Source organism: Nestor notabilis, unplaced genomic scaffold (genome assembly GCF_000696875.1).
Source record: "Nestor notabilis isolate BGI_N333 unplaced genomic scaffold, ASM69687v1 scaffold10120, whole genome shotgun sequence".
Lineage (NCBI taxonomy): Eukaryota > Metazoa > Chordata > Aves > Psittaciformes > Psittacidae > Nestor > Nestor notabilis.
The window spans coordinates 6,421-23,607 of NW_009909704.1; the positions used below are offsets into that span (position 1 = coordinate 6,421).

Consider the following 17,187-nt stretch of genomic DNA (forward strand, 5'->3'; position numbering starts at 1 on the left):
TTAATGGAAGTGATTTGTTAATCATGCAGCCTGAAAACTAGGCTTCTGTTACACATATGCAGATGCCAGGGTCCAGGGCTTCTGCTTAGGTGTAATTCATGAGATATGCCTCACCTGTCCCAAAACAAAGATTCTGTCAAAGCTGAAACACAGGAAAGAAAGTCTAGGTATGTACTAGAGATGAGCTTCCAAAAACTTGAGTGAGATATGGATTTGGGACAGTATCTGGGTCTGGCAGGGTTGGTAGTGTTAGAAATGTGGTCACGTAGGTCAATTGATTTCACGGATTTGGAGGTACAAAGATGTAAAGCCAAGGCAGACAACAAAAGATGCTGGAAAAGAAGAAAGAACAGCTGTCGAGTGCACTTGCTGAATATCTCTACGGTTCTGTTGTGATGTCTTACATTGATTAGGGTAACCACTGCTACCCAGAAGACAGCAGAGCCTGGGTACTTGAATTCATGCAAGTCAAGTGCACGAGTGGTACTACTAGCTTTGTGTGACTTAAAATTAACTTGTATGGATGAGGTTGTGGGGGGTTTATAGCAAGATTAATGACACCGAACACTGATGCTCTACTGGCAAAGAACAGATTTATCCTAGGTTGGAAGGGAGCTCTGAAGGTAACCTGGCACAATGCTGTTCTCAAAGCAGATAAAACTGTTCAGTTAGATCCAGCTTCAAGATGAATCTGCGACCCAGGAGGGACTTGTGCCAGATAACAACAGAAACGAACCACCAGCACTGGTGAGCATCCAGAAGGTCAGAAAGAGAGCAGCAGTACATTCCCTCATGTTAAATTTGGAGCAATGCTCAGGATCCCAGATCTGAGCTGACTCTTGTCACATTACCAGCAAGGACATTTGCTGTAGGAAGTCACGGTACGCCAACACACAGGGGATGATCCAAACAAAAGCTAAAGACTAAGCTTGCATGTCAATTACAGATCAAGTCCTCAGAGACAATATCTCAAGGATTTAAATGATGCTGAGGAGGCAAATCAACAAGTTGCCTACAGTAATACATACAAAGCATGGCTGAAGTGATATAGCCAAGACAGGAGGCTGTATTGTGCATGCGGTTAGGGAACAGAGAAGAACAGTAGTAAATATATTACAAAAATGGAATTTTCTTTTGTTTTTCTTGAGGGGAAAGACTTCAGAAGTAAATAGGAAATGATTCAGGATGTACATTTATCTCACTGGTGAGCTGAATACATAAACACTGAAGACCAGCGTTAAACAGCATGTGAAATGGAGAAAGTCAATAATGAAACAAAAAATGACCAAGCTAACGAATGACGAAGGGCCTTCACAGGAGTGAGAATGTGTCCTGATTATTGATTTTGAAACTGCAGGTAGTAGTTGGAGGCTGGGAAGAAGTGGACAGTGGAAATGTCAGATATGAATTTGTGATGTGGGAAATCGGTTAGAATAATAATGTTGCTGCGCACCGCTAAGATGCCCAGCTGCAAGCACCATACAGCTGCGATTTCATAAACTTCACTGCGTTTTAGTGAGGCATTGTTATTGTCTTTTTTTGAGTGAATTCACTGAGGCAAGAGAAAGCAAATATGATTTAATTTGGGGTTCACATGTTGGATCAATTTCCTCAAGTGCTGTGTAACCACCTACCCATTATAAACTATGTCCTCTGCTGATGTCTCAGATTAGGCAGCTGAATCTCTTGGCCAGAGAGATGACACATTGCAATAACTGCCCAAAGAATGTCCCTATTTATGTATGCTCCTAACATTCAGAACCTTCCTTTCTTTATACGAATTTCTTCACATGAAGAAGTTTGCTGCAATCTTGGAATGGGATGTAATTACAGAAAACAAACTGTGAAACTGGAGGCAAAACACAAGCCACAGTTACGTGCTTGTAACCGTATGTGGGTTTTCTTTAAGAACAGAGAAGAGGTTGTTGGAGTCACCTATGCCTCAGCAGGTGACCTTCCCAACCAGTTGGTGTTGTCACAGGGAGTACCTTTAAAACTCAGATCACGTTGGCAGGCTCCAAGCTGGTGCAGCCAGCCAGGGGAACCCTGAGAAGTCTTCTCTCACAGCTCTGCAAAAGGCAACCAAAACCTCAGTCCTCTCCTGAGGGAGGTCAGCTGTAAGCACTGGGTGTCAGCAGGAGGAGGAGATGGTCACATGGGTGAGGAGCTTGCTTTACATTCACCAACCTGGCAAGAGGCAAACTAAAGGCTGAGGAAATCCCAGCAGTTTAAGCAGCTCTAGCTCTTGCAAGGAGCCACTTGTGAGGCTCAGCAACTTCTGGTGACCCACCTGGGCAGGTGCAGGCAAATGTGGTCAAGCCAGGGAGCCTGGGAGTAGAAGTAAAGTTGAACTGTGCAATCTCTCTCCCAAGATGCCTGATGAAGGCAGACGTGGGACTGCCAGAGATGTGTGAGTCATAGCAAGCTCCGAGAGGGAAAAGGTGAGCTGAAGGGAGGATAGCGTGTTTATACCTCAGGATCAGGGCATGCTGGGATTAGCCTCTGCTCTAGTGTGCTGTTAAAGTTGCTCCTTTTATTGGAGCACTTGGAAGTTCTCTGCAGTCAGTACAATCTCCAGCATGATCTTACTGTCTTTATTATTTACCCATATCAATGTGGTGCCATCTCCATCCCAAAGTTAAGACAGGATAATTGTGTGCTATATTTTTAAAAGCAGGTGCCATCTCCAAACCCATCAGGTATCTCCAAAAGCTTTAGACAGTGTCCTGTACCCTAAAAGTTGTAGGCTGTATATAAGTATTTCACTAGTGGTGTGCAGCTGGTGTATTGGATATTACATCTAATACTGCAAAAGCTCAACCTCTTCATGTGAGAAAAGACAGAAAACTAGGTAATACAAAGATTTTCAGAAGGCTAAAGAAATGGGTTTCTCGCCACACACCGTGTTCAGCAGTTATATACAAATGGTTAGGGTGATCTGTCAATGTGGGAGTTCAATATTTTACTCACACTAGATTTCCTAAAAATGTTTCTACATACAGTAGGTATAGAAAATAAAAGTAAGTGTACCTAAATACTCACTGGGAGAAAATAATTGTTTATTTTCTATCAAGAATGAATAAAGAAAAATAAGAGAAACAAATGCTTTTTTAATCTTTGCAGAAGAGCTGTTTCATTCTAATTTCCCAGCCATTCCAAGGTGGTGCACTGGTTCACTAGCAATAAAAGCACTGAAAAAAATCCCAACAGTTGTCAGACCTGTTGTTTCTCTCAAAATAGGTAAGTTCCAGGTTCTAATCAACTTTGGAAGAAGGACACTCTGGAAAGATCATCCCAGGGATTTGATCACAGGCTAATGATGACCTTACAGAAATCTGTAAAGATTTAAGTTCTTAAAAGTTCTGTTTACTGTAGTTGTTAATTTGCTGCTTTTCCATTACTGTATTTTTCTCTTCTGCACATTCATCAAGGAAGGCTGTATTTGCCTAAATGGTTTAACTGGAAAATGGAGATTGCTTTGTGCCCATGCCATGTCCTTCTGGCCTCCAAGTTTTCCTTAGTTCCTGCTTAGAGTCTTCATGTTTTGTTGTTTTTACAGTCATGATGCAGATGACGACTGAGATTGCCAGGAACGTTCAGAGTATCAAACTTACACTCCAAAAGTATTCTAGTTAACTGCTCCTCCTTCACACTTTCTGTTTGGAAATAGAGGATTTTCCCTGGCCTTACAAAACACCTTTGATTGACACACAAGCTGCCCATGTGCCCTTTCTTGTGCTGCTCACCTGTGGGAGCAGCTCTGCACTGGTGATCTGATGGCCAGAGAGGGAGCAGGTGGACTGTGCTCTCCTTCGTGCTCTGAAGATCGGTCAATGAAAGCTTCCTGAGATGGGTCTTCTTCATCTGACTGCCCCAGAAACTCTGTTAAGATGAATCAAGATATGGTATCAGGCTTAGTTAATTTAAAAGCACCAATCAAGTTGACAACTTAGATGTCAATAAGATGTCCTCTTTTGTAACGGATAAAATTGAATGGAAAACCATATGCTTATACAGCTTACCCTTGAGTTTTGCCTTGAAAAGGAGCACAAGTAGCTAACGACCAGCAAAAATAACATATCTAAGAGTCTTTGGAAGGGAGTGAGTGAGTGTGTGTTGGCTTTAGTTAGCAAGGAGGAAATGCCTTCTCTAAATTGTCAAATACAGAAGGTCTAGCTGGCTGCCAAAGTCTGCTGTGTGTATTCCACTGCTGCCACACAGATTCAAGTCTTACTATTGGACTGTTCCCCACAAGGGTATGTGTAACTCCTTCCTTTAAAAATAAAGACTTCTCTTAGCTTTGTTTCAAAATAATTTGGGTCACAATCAAGACCTGAAGTCTTCAAGTAGGTGAAGGAAGGGCCTCCAATTCTCAAGTTCCAGCCTGAGCCTTTTGGGGAAGGAAATTGTTTGAAAATACCTGAACCACTTAAAAATATAGAGGAGGAATTGCATATTCTAGGTGTGAGACTTAAATAAAGAATTTAATGAAACCACAGGCCAGCAGAGTTTGGATTAAGGAAAAAAATCCTGTTACAGATAAAGACTTTAAAAGATTTTTCTCAAAGTCATAAGACCCTTTTGCCTTTATTTCCCCCCGCTTCCCCCCTTTTTTAATGCTGTTTTAATGCCTCTTGTTCTCTGCCCTCCCAGATCCTGTATAAGGTAATCTCCACCAGCTTAGGAGGGCAAATCTACTTGTAAGTGTTTCTGAATCTCCAAGTCCTAAAAAGCTAACACTGTCAGACTGTTGCAGACTATTTCTACTCTTCATGTACCAAAATATTACTAGCATCTGTGGTGTGAGAAAAGGCGAAGTGTGGCAGCTGATTTGGCTTTCTCAGGTAACTAATATTCTCTGTCTGTGCTGCTGTTTCCCACACATGCAGCGATGTGGGAAATTGCTGAAAACAACCAACTTGGTCAGGAGCAACACACCTCCAAGCATGCACACCACATTACAATAAGTAAAGGAGCTAAACTGGTCTTGGTGCAATTTCTCCTCTACCTTGAATAAAAAATCCAGAGAGAAGAAAAGGAGGTGAAAAAAAGGTGTAGGAACAATGCTCTACATCTAGGAAACTCAACTCCAAGGCAAGCAAAGTAGGTTTCTCTGGAGACCTCTTCTTGGAGCCTGATGCAGAGTGAGCAGCCAAGAGAAAGACATTAGCAATATGGAGAACTTAAAAAGGAGAAACTGATTTTGATAGGCATGAAGAACTCTTCAAAAGGGCTTAAATAAAATTCCTACTAATGTGTTGTGTGGGCAAAATCCACCACAGCTCTTGTGGGACAAACTTTGACTACCTCTGCTTGGGAGCACAGTTGTCACTGCCATGTTTCCACCTATGAACCAAGTCTTTCGTCCTGAAGAGCCTTCCTCTTCACCTTTTAAGGAGGGAAATGTTTGTTAAACCTTTGTGTTTTCTAAATGTCAAAGCTAAGACATACAGTGTGAGTCAAGCTGGTGTAATTTATCTTATTTTCCTCTCTTTTTCCACCTGCTCAGTAATGTCCAAGGCCTACAGAACTTGCCCATTAAAGTTACAAACTTTCATCAATATATGATGCCTATGGCTTCTCCTTAGTGATCACTCCTGAGGCTGATCTAGCTCCAAGTCAGTGGCGTTTCAGAGCGTAAAACCCTGAGAGATGCTAAGAAAGGAGTGCATATTGAAAAAAAGAAAAAAAATAGGATTGGAGCTGCTTTGTCTTGATCTCTCTCCATCATACTATTAATTTGTATTTTATTATACCTGCTGAGAACCAGATGTGAATAAATCACAAACTTCTCATATCAATCACTTCAATGTAACTCATGCATATGCTTTTGGTGGGACCTAGCTGTTTTGTAACACGGAGTGGGCTACAACTTGGAGGTACCCAGTCTTCATGTAGCATACTTCTAATATATGAATGCTATGGGCAATTATAACTATCAACACTGATTTTGATTTTTGCTCTGTGGATGCAGCACAGCTATACCTTATTAAGTAATACTACTAGATTCATAGGAAACCCCTGGAAAACAGAGCAGTCTGTCATACACAAGCACATTTGTAGCCAGAACTGGGAAATGAGGGGGGGTTCTTAGCCACAGGAGTGAAAATAGATTTCTTTGCACTTTCATATCTAAATTAAATATCTGAGACTGACCTCAAGTTACGAGGATTGAACCTATTCTAGTCGGGGTATACAACTGCAGTGTTGCAGTAGAATGTTAGATAGGATCAGATGCCAGGAGTGGTTCAAAGCCACAAACCCATCAGATACGAGCTCTAGAGTAAAGAAATAAACATTTTTGTTGTGGGACATTGGACTGTGTTCCCTGTGAGAAATGCTATAGCAGGAAAAACAAATGCGCAAGGAATACTGTTTAAACAACACAGCCCTTCCCAAACCAGAGGCAACATATCCTACACTTAATTAAAAAGGGAAGCATTTTGGCAACAGCGTCATAGAGCTGTGAGAGGGTGGTGGTCCTCACATCTGGTAAGAGCTCTGGCTGGGGTTTGATGCTTAATAAAGACTTGACTTTCTGCTAACATTGGAGGTATCACAAGTTGCACCTAATGTTTTGTATTTGGGTATTCTGGAATCTTCTTCTGGCTTGTTGCACAATAAACTCTTGCTGGTTTTAATTCTAGCCTAGGATTTGCCTATCATGTGAGGATCTAGAGATTTGAATCTGAATTTGAATTTTAAAAACTCAAGAGTTGGTATCACGGCTAATGTTGTCTCATCATTAAAGAAATTTATTAGATGCAATAGTATGAATTATATTGTGCTAAAAATCTTTATCTACAAAATCCCATCCGTCATGATCAGTATTACCATAATATTGTACACACACAACCACACAATGTGCATTCTGCATTTCCAAAATTTGCTGGTAGCTGCTATTGCTACATCTAGCAATTGTCTGAAATAGCCAAATATGTTTCTTTACAAGTCCAGTAAAAGTTTTCCTATGCTTTACATAGAAAGCATCCTATGTAGAGCAGGATGCTCTCTGAACACCATACACAGCTGATGAGATCTCCTTTCCCTGCTCACGTATGTGTCATTATTTAACCGTATCTATACTCTTTTGGATTTGTGTCTGCAAGTCAGAAGCTGTTTCCATTCTCCAGTATCCTCCTCTGGACTTCTAGGGATAAAAATGCATTTTAAAACGTGCAATGACATGGTAAAATTAAAACCTTCTTTTACTATTGTTTGCAAAATTGACAGCTCCACTTAACAGAAGCCATTAAATTATTTAGAAAGTAGCAGCTGCTCTTGTAAAAATGCATCCTTTTTTTGGGCATGAAAAATAAACTAGTTGATAAGCGAGAGATAAGCTATTTGACTTCTTCTTTGTGTGCCTGGCATGGTATGCAGAACCAATTCTGTACAATCTGATGTTTACAGAGCAATCGTAATGTACGACCTCCTTAGGCAACAGGGACACAGGAAGCCTGTAAAACGCTGAAGCAAGCATTTAATCAGAAGTCTTCATGCTGATCTTTGAAAAATTCAATAAGTTCAAAAAAATGTAACTCCTTCTAAAGATAAAATACCATTTTTTTTTTTGCTTCAGGAGTTGCAAATATATCCCAATGAACTCCTAGTGAACCACACAGACTTCAGGCATACTGCTCTTTTTCTTTAAAGAAAGTATATAGTAGGGTTCTTCTGAAAGAAACAAACTGAAGAAATGCAAATGGTTAAGCAAAGCAAGTGTTGCAAAACAGTATAGTTTAATAATAACCTAAAGTATCACACTTTTTTTAGGCATTTAAATAGCTACTTCCATGTGAATAAGTTTGTATCTATCTCCTTTTATTATGCATTAACTTTTTTTAATTTAATTTTTTATTTTGAGCTGTTGAAATCAAACTCTTGAGCTTTTGCGAGTTCGTTGGGGTTTTTTGTTTGTGTTTTTTCTTTTAACTTTGAGACAAATGATGGCTGCAGGAGGCATGATACTGAGCTTGATCTTGTACATTATCTGGTTGCTCCAACTTAACTCTACCCTGGCTTTTCTCAAACCACACGCAGGTATTTCTAAAACCACTGGGTAAAATTCTTTTGGTATCAAAATTAGTGGGAACTTCCATTGCTGACTCAAGCACCCTCAGCAATTTTTTTTGGCTTCAATTTTCTCCAGAAAATGTCTTTCTAAAGAAACAAATTCTAATAGAATTGTTTAGTTTCAACAAACACCACACAGTTTTGTCTGTGTGTGTGTAAAACTGTAACTAAACTTCTCTGCTTCTTTTGGTCTAGTTTTCCACAGCTTCTTATTTTTAGATTATTTTTGTGTTGTTATGTTAATTCCCAATGCTGACACGTTTTAATTTGACAAATATAAATTGTCAAAATATTGCTTTTATAGTACTCTTGAAACTCATTGAGAACAGCTGTTACTGCTGAGGGAGCTGGAAAAGGTACATTAAATCAGAATATCTCCCATTTGTGTTGTAATTTAACAATTCAATACCTGAGAAGATAAGGCACTTCAATCACTACTAAGTAGAAGCAGCCCTTAATGGTAGCATAACATGTCATTATTTCACTAGTGGGATATTAGGTGTATTAGCAGCAGCAAAACTGTTTCAGTGGGTGTGACAGGAAATGTAGGAATTAAAGTAAAAGTTATGATGTGATAAAACTAAAGAAGTAGTTAACATCTATAAACAACTCCTCAATTTTTAGCATAGTGGTTACACTTCACTTAGCAGACTTCTGCAGCTTGCAGTGAACCCTGGCTTTAAAACTTTCTGCAAATGGAAACGCCAAGTCTTCACTAGTTCTGGCTGAGATTTCAACCTCTACTACTCATTTGCTCTGCTAAAATCATACACAAAATTAAGCTAACCACTATATAGGCTGAATAGTTGATTTGGTATCTCCCTGGAGCTGAAGTAATCATGTTGCTTAGGAACTACCTTAGCAGTGCCAATATTATTTAATTTTGTTTTTTTTAAAAGGTGTGTCTTTTACAGCATGATCCAGATGTAGCAGGACCAAGCTGTGACGCCTTGCTGAAAGAGGCTGAATAACCAAGGCTTTGCTTCAGTCCCAGTCCCTTTCACTTCAAAGGCTTGACTAGTGTCCCAGCAATAGAGATCTTGCACCTCTAGATTTTATTGGTTTCCCTGAAACCATGTGAAGTTTGCCTTGTAATCTTGGCAGCCAGCAAGCGGCTCTCCTCTGCCTCTGCAGATGCATGTTAACAAGCTGCACTGCCAAGACACAGGACGAGCAACCTAAGGCTGCTATTGCTCAGTAATTATAGCAGGCACGGGAGGGAGGACATTCCTGGTGACTAGGCATTTTCTTTGTTTGGTAAGTGGTACTTTAGACCAGGACTTCTTTTTTTTTTCATTTTAAGTGACTACCTAGAAATACCTGTTCTAAAGGAAAGCTGGGCAAAAGGTGCTGGTGAGCAGAGACATTCCCATTGTTTGGGTTGAGGCTGCAGAAGTGGAAATACGGGTGCATGCTCCAGAGCATCTCTGCAAAAACATTCAGGGAAGACCTGATTATTTGTAAGTGATGCTCTAAAGACTGCACAGAGCAAAAGTGCCTCTGGCATTGCAAGCCCCAACCCACAACGGGCAAAGCAGGCACTGCCGAACTTGCATATTCCTTCAGCTGCTCTTCGTGACACCCATGTATGGGGCACACCCTCTGCTTGGCACTTCCAGCCCAAGGACCGGGCGCCTCTGCTCCCGGCTTCTGCCCTTCAGGCATCCAGAGCAGGTATATGTGCCGGCCAGACTGGAGGCAGGCAGGCTCAGGGGAGAAGAAAACCATTTCAGGGGATTAATTGAAAGAGAAATACATCTACAAACGCAAGATGCAGAATGGAAGCCTGCAAATGAATGCTGCCAGCTGGAAGCTGGCCAAACTGATAAAGCAGAAAAGAAATTGAGGGTTAAATGTTTTGGATACTGAAGGCTTGGAGTTCAAAGAAGAGCTCAAGGAAACTCCCAGACACATAGTCCATACAAAGAGGCTCTAGGCAAACACAAGCCTTCTGCAGGGCACCTCTATCCCGAACAGGGAATGGTGTATCTTTCAGCACCTGGGAGCTCTGGTGCAAGGGAAGACGATGCCCACGGGTGAGCTATGGCTGGAGGAGGAGAAGGAGTTGTTTTCCATAGAGAAATGGACAAGAAGCGCATCTGTCCATAACAGTTTGGAAGAACAATGTCTAGCTGTGGATGTATTTTCATTATTTGGTAGAAAGAGACAGAAGGGAGATGCACCTCCAGGCCTGGAGGTGAGGGGAACCAGGACAAGGCTGCAGGTCATTGCCTTTCCTCAAGCATTTCCTGTTCAGGTCATGAGAGGGGTACTGTACCTGATGGCAACCCAGTTTTCACTAGGTGTGTAAGGACTGAGGGATTCCAACTAGAAATTCCTGCCTAAATCCCAGGAAGAAAAAATAGAAGGATGCTTTCTTTTCCAAAGAAAACCTGTTTTGGGTCTGCATGAGCTGCTGTTTTCTATGCAGTGGATTGGGGGTAGGAAAGCTGCCTTTTTCCATAGGACCAGGAAGCTGGACTGAAAACAGAAGATGGGATAACTGGTGACGTGTCTCTTTCACATAACACTCTCTGTGCCAGGACCTTCTGGTGGTTTTGTGACAAGGACCCAAGCACTGACCCTTCCCTAGAGACTATATACAAGACCACCGTGGTCTTCAGACAGCCTGTTTTTAATCAGCTGAGGTCAGAGTCCTTTACAAATGAGCTCTGTATTGTTATCCAATGCTCCAGTGTGGTATGAGAGCGGCACAAGGACAGCACAGCACAGCTGTAGGAAGGAATCTCAGTGCAGGAATTACATCTACAGGTGGGAAAACCTTAGTCGTAGTATCAACACTTTTAGAGCAGGTGCATAACTATGTCATAGCACTGGAGCAAGGCTAGAGTTCAAGAGTTAGCTAATTGTATCTCTCTCAAAAAGGAATTGCCTCAGACCAGTTAATTGTCAAGATAACGAATTGGAGCAGTTCTCCTCATTTGGAGCTGGGCCACTAACACTGATCTGAACTGTATTTAAACTCTTGATGACAGAGACTGAAAAAGATATTGCAATACTGGAGGTACAGGTTCCTAAAGCAAAACTGCATGTACAGCTGGAGTTGAGAGGCAGCAAGGGCATGCAAGTACACATCCTGCATATCCTTTAGATATGAAGAAATTCCCTGGGGCACTGACTCTGGTGCCTGGGCAGGTAGAGTTCATCTTGAATCTTTGGGAGTGATTGAGGTCCAAAGAGAATATTACACTACCCATCAAGTCTCATTTTCTGCAATATGAGGTAACACAAGCAGAAATTTTAGCTCCCCCCTTCCAAAAAAAGAAACAGACCCCAAAAGTAGTGATTTGAAGTTACTGAGGTTTTTCTGGTAGCTGCAAGAAAACTCTCTGTGGGCCTGATGCCATGATTTCCATGGCATTGTATTCTCCCAAGTCCCAGTCACTACTGAATTTTTATTTTCTGTGCAGCAGTAGACATGGACAAGTTTGGAGGAGAGGAAAAGCATAAAAAAGCTTCATAAAACTCAGGCTTAGCACAATAACTGTCTTCTATTTCTGCTGAAAGTGAAGTAGACAGCATCAGGTAAAATGAAATTATGTAAGTTCTTGTGCCAGACCTTCTCCTCTCACTGCCAGGCATTCCTTCCCCCACAAGAGAAACATGGACCAGGATAAATCCTTGACTTAAGGGAACTAAAAAGAATCAGGGATGAGCCATATCATCCCTGAAGGGTGCTCCAGACATGCTTAAGGTGGGGCACGGGACCGAGTTCCCCTGGGCTCCACTGGGATGCTCCTCCAAAGAAGTCAGGACAAAGCCTCTGCTGCCACTTGCATCTGCTATGAATGGAGCAGGACACATTGAAGTCTCTTCTCTTTGTGCTCCATCAGCGCTTTTTGGTGTCAGACAAAGCAGGAATAAATATTTCATGCTGATAGTTTAAGCAGAAATAATGTCAGGTAAAGACCTTTGACAAAGACAACCTGACTGGCATGCTCTCTTTGGGAAAAGGATGCACTGAAAGCAAAATGGTTGTTGACGACTGTGTGACTATGTCAGTGCCTGAAAAAGCATCAACATGAGAAATCAGCCAGACAGCTTGTTTCAGAGTATTTCTTTTGTATGGTCTACTCTAGGAAGCAAATACTTTCTGTCTCATGTTGTTCAGAATAACCATTTTTTAACTGTAAGTCCACTTAAGTTAGAAGAGCAAAGTGGTTTTTATTTTGGAGTAAGTGCATCCACGGGTAGAATTCTTTCAAAATAGCTAATCTGGTCACTGCCACGTGTAAACAAGCCCTTATAAATTGATGGGCATGGTAAAGAATTCATGAAGGTATAGCCCAGGACTTCTTACTCAATTTGCAACATTTACTTAGACCTGTGTTCCTTAGGGCTAGTATAGTGATCAACAGAGCTTACAGAGAGCCACGTTCAATTTAAACAACACCGTCATATGCTTGAAAAGGAAAGAAATGAGCTTTTGAAAACTGTCTCCTGTTGTCCCCTCAAGTTCCACGTCTATCTCGCTTCAGTTGATCCTCACTTTTTAATACCACAGTCAAGTGGTAATCTAGGATTTAGTAGATCTCAGAAGTTTTGACTGCCCATAAGGCTGGGTCTAAGGCTGGCAAGAGGGTGGAGATGAAGTGTTTGCAGCCCCTTCTAGAACAAGCAAGTGACTGATAAAGGGTAACTTTATGTTGCTTGCAGCTAGTTTCTTGGCTTTGGCTGCAGTAGAAATGACTTGCTGTGTGCAGATTGCGAAGAGAGGCTTAAATAAGGTAGAAAATTATAGAAAGAACAAACCTCTGCAGAATGGGTTATGTCATCTTGTGCAATATGTAGGATGCTTATCTGTTTTCCTTCCCAAGACTTCTGTGCTGCTGGGGCACTTCTGGGAAAGAAAGGGCCCTCTCAGACTGGAAATCTGGACTGAGGTTGCTCTGACTGTGTTTGTGGTGGCTTAGTGCATGTGTCCACACAGCGTGGCAGCAGCAAGAGCTATGTGGGAGATGCAAAGTGACCTAGATCGGCACCCCTAATTCCAGCAGCTGTGCTAGTTGCTCCGTCCTGTGCAAGTGTGATGTGAACCAAATACCAGTCTGTTAGAGAGTGACCTTGTTTTCTTAGAGAAACCTGTGTAAAAATTGATATAACAACACTCTTGACACCTACCTCACAGGATGTTGTGAAGCTTAATTAAATGTGAGCAAAAGCAAAAAGCATTTTGAGATCCTTACATGAAAGAAGTTTTTATAAATGCAAATTATAATAATTATGGCTAGTAACCACCATCAACTACTGAAACAATTAATTCAGGTTGCCACAGGCCATCACAACAACGTGTGCAAAGAAGCATCAGCCATTTAATGACATATATGTTGCGTGAGAACTCTAATCCTTAAAAATGCTGTAAACAAAGAGGAAAAAACTAGGCACTGGGGACTTGCCCCTACCCGGTGCAGTTGGTGGAAGTTTCCTCTATTGCTTCCATCCCCCGTGTTTACATTGTGACTCTTCCCAAAAAAGAGCCCACCTTAAAGATTGCATCGGTGGGATCATTTTAACTCTTATAACTTTTATATTTAATATTGCAAGGAAACTGAAAATGACTGCAAATAGCTTGGCTGACAAAAAAAATTGGAAAATACATAAATACATAAATTACAAAAAACATACCTCTGTTTTTTGTTAATTCTCCCTCTCAACCCCCCTCCCAACCTCTGGCCCATCCTGCTTATAGCATCACAGAATAGACTTTGGCTACAGGGTATTATCCAGCTGACTTTCCAAGGGTGAAAACAAAAGCTAAGCAATCAAGATGTGTCTGGCCAAATACTTAAAGGCCCAGTGCACACATTTAGTTGACAACTGACTGAAATCTGAACCATTTTGCTCAGCCTTTCTTGTTGCTTCAAAACTGATTTGGGCTTAAATAGCTAAAACCTACAGGTGTTTAAATGCTCTCCCTTGTCAGCAGAACAGCCTCATCACACATGGTCTGAGGATGTGGTCAGACTGGAAGAGATATCAAAAGACCCCACAGGTGAATCCCAAAGAGCAGGCTAGCCCACCTGTGCCCCTCAGGCTTATTTCATTGCTTGCCTTTAAAGACGAAAATGCAGAAGAGTAGTAGTTACTAAGCACCCAACTTACCAAAGCAATTAGGCTAAATGCACTGCAGCTAGAAATTTAAGCAATGCACTGAATTTAATTTGAGAATCCATCCTCATAAGACTGAAACCTTTAACATTTAACCTAGCAGCAAATTAAATCAGCTTTCTGATCTAGAGAAAAATTCTGTGCTATTGAATTTTGAAAGTGTGAAGCACACACCTATCAAAAAGGATATTTTTTTCCTTTTTCTTTTAATGAAGAAGACCAGTTAGTTGCCTAATCCAAATAACAGAAAAATGGGAATAGTATCTGTAAATTGAGTCCACATTACAAAGCAGTGTTGCTTTCTGGCCTCTGTCAGACTAAGGTGCTCATAGTCAGTGAGTTTCATGGAAGAAAAATGTTACTCTTGTTAGAAGGTTATATAGACTAAACTTATTCATACCAATGAGCTTAATACCTGCAGAGATTAACAGAAGCTAGCTTCCCACATACTAAAATGGAAAATACCTATGTATTTTTTTCAGTCCCTTTAAAAATGCTGACTTACCATAATGCCATTTGTGCTCCAAGAATTAGGATACTAAGTTGGGAATTTCTTGGATAAGTTTTCATAAAATGAGGGCCAGGTTTTAATGGAGCGTCTGTGTGTGTGTATCTGCATAGAAAATTAGCAACACTGGTGCAATATATAGCAAACAACAATAGGTACCATGTTATTTTAAACCTCCGAGGTCTAAAACTTTATTGTGATGTGTATACGTGCAAGTTGTATGTTTGTGCACATATACACATGCACAATATGCATACTGACATCCTGTTGATAAGCTCTCTTAATACTTATACAGTGCTCTGTTCAATGTCTCTTGGCTAAATCCTACATCATGACATAAACTGGGATGCATTTTCTAAATGCACCTCAAGGCACTAGGACATAAAAGAAGTTGGGGTATTAGAGCACGCCTTGCTTTAACCATCTCCGGAGCACCCTGACCGACACTTTACAATTCACAAGAAAGGTGTGGCTAATAAAGCCACTGAAGCAGATATAAGAGCAGGTCCTCCCTGATAGGCATTTACGGCCTGTCACTCATGCACTGCAGTGCTTTGCTGCACAGACTTGCTGACAACCACCAGCGCATTCTGTGGTTTGGGTGCCCAAAGGCCTTAAAAGCCGATGTGACCGTATCGGCATCTGAAAACCCTGACTGATGGGTTGACGCTTTCCCTTCACCCCTTACATTAGAAGAGACTAATTTAGAGGGAAAACATAAAGCTCTGGGAAGGGGACAACTACCCTTTCGAAGGAGAAATGCCACCTTGTAGAAAAAGTGGGGTTTTCATTCCCAGGCTGCTCTTTCCACTCCCTGGGAAGATCTTCATCTGACTGGTAATCCCCAGTTACAGAGTGGTGTGAATACCAGAGTGGTTTTTCTTTTTAAAACCTCACAGAGGTACTTTACACTATACTCTGCCTTCTGCAAAACCAAATACTTTCTCCCTGCCTATTTAAATAAACACCGTCAGCAGGAGCAGTGGTTGTGGGTGCTGCCTGGGAAGCTCAGAGCGCAGGAGGCAGCTGTGGGCAGCTCCTGACATTGCTTGTGCTTCTGAAGGGAACCAGGAGGAAAGTCCATGGGAAGAGATGCAAAGAGCTGATGCCTGATGCCAGGGAAAAAAAAACCACCATGGCCTCACTGCCCTATTTCATTTCCTTTCTTGCTCCTCCTCTCACTGAAGTAGAAAACGGGAGTTTAGAGATAAGAATTTGTCTTAGACAGATGCTCACCTTTTAAAAAAGTATTTTAAGAGCAGGTAGTTAACCTAGACTGCATTCTCTGATATCTGTTGAACACAGCATTGTTTGTCAGCCACTCCTTTCATCAAGTGCATTTTGTATCCATGGAAAACAATTAATGTTCAATAAGGAAAGTACACCCTTACAAAGCATCTTTCCACATTCCTGCACTGTCACAGAGATCTTTTTCTTTCCTTACGTGCACTAGTCCTTCTCACACAGATGTGCATCACCCAGAGATGTTTGCTATCTACCTCGTTGTCACTATGTCCTTGCAGTCCTTCCTTACAGCCTGATTCTGCTCCCTCTGCTTCTTTTCCGAGTCAGGGTGGAAACCCTTCCTTGGACTTCATGTTTTATGGGACATTTTGGGACTGGTGTAGGCTGCAAGTGGGAACTCAGCCCACTGCAGGGAGAAGGGATCGGTCAGAAGGAAACTGTCACCATTATCCTTCGTGATCTGTGAAGAGCAGCTTGAAGCAATACTCTGTCTACAAGAACAGTGCTCTGTTTAAAGCAGGCTTACAGCTCTCTGCTGCTTTTGGGTCTATTTTACTATGACTTTCCTTCAAAATCAGCAAAGTTACCTTTGGACTCACCTAAACTAACTCTGGGTGAGAGCGCCATGTGAGCAGCTTGTGCCTGACCCTGGAGCCTCTATTTATACCTCCCCTGGGGCCCCGATAGAGCAGGGTATACAGCCAACTACAGTGGTCAGTGCTGGGGGTTCTTGAACTGCTAGCCCAGCTGGCAATTTCATCTGCTCCCTTTGTACCACAAACAAGAAGATGATCCTGGTCTGAAACTGCATGTAAAAATAAGGAGCTCTTCAATTTATATTTCAAAGTCAAAAACAGTGTTTGTCAAAAGTAAAAAATATTTTGTTTGTCACAGATGTGTAGGGTAGCAGGAACTTTCAAGTCCCCATCACTACCAATATAAAGATAGATTTAATCACTGCTATTTAAAATAGTAGAAAGCAAAATACAGTTAGGCTACATGTAAACTAAAGTATAGGAGATGAGACAGCTTTGCATGCAAGCTGAGTAGCAGTATGGAAGAACATAATTGTGGCAACTCTCAATATGAAGATGGTCAAGGATTACTTCACCATCCTGCATTAGCAGGTGGCTGGAGCCATTTAATCAGGCATCTTTTCTATTCCTAATGCCTACAATTTTCTATTGTAAAGACAAGGTCAAATTGGCACATGAGATTTTACTTTCCCT

General features: G+C 41.4%; 1 protein-coding gene across 1 annotated transcript in view; it reads right to left on the minus strand.

The window, feature by feature from the left end:
- WDPCP (WD repeat containing planar cell polarity effector) overlaps nt 1–17,187 on the minus strand; it is a gene marked incomplete at both ends in the record, with an annotated part of 92,299 nt that overhangs the window by 5,733 nt on the left and 69,379 nt on the right. Inside the window, one exon of the mRNA XM_010019161.1 lies at nt 3,747–3,882. Coding sequence (XP_010017463.1) covers nt 3,747–3,882 — 136 coding nt within the window. The remainder of the gene's footprint in view (nt 1–3,746; nt 3,883–17,187) is intronic.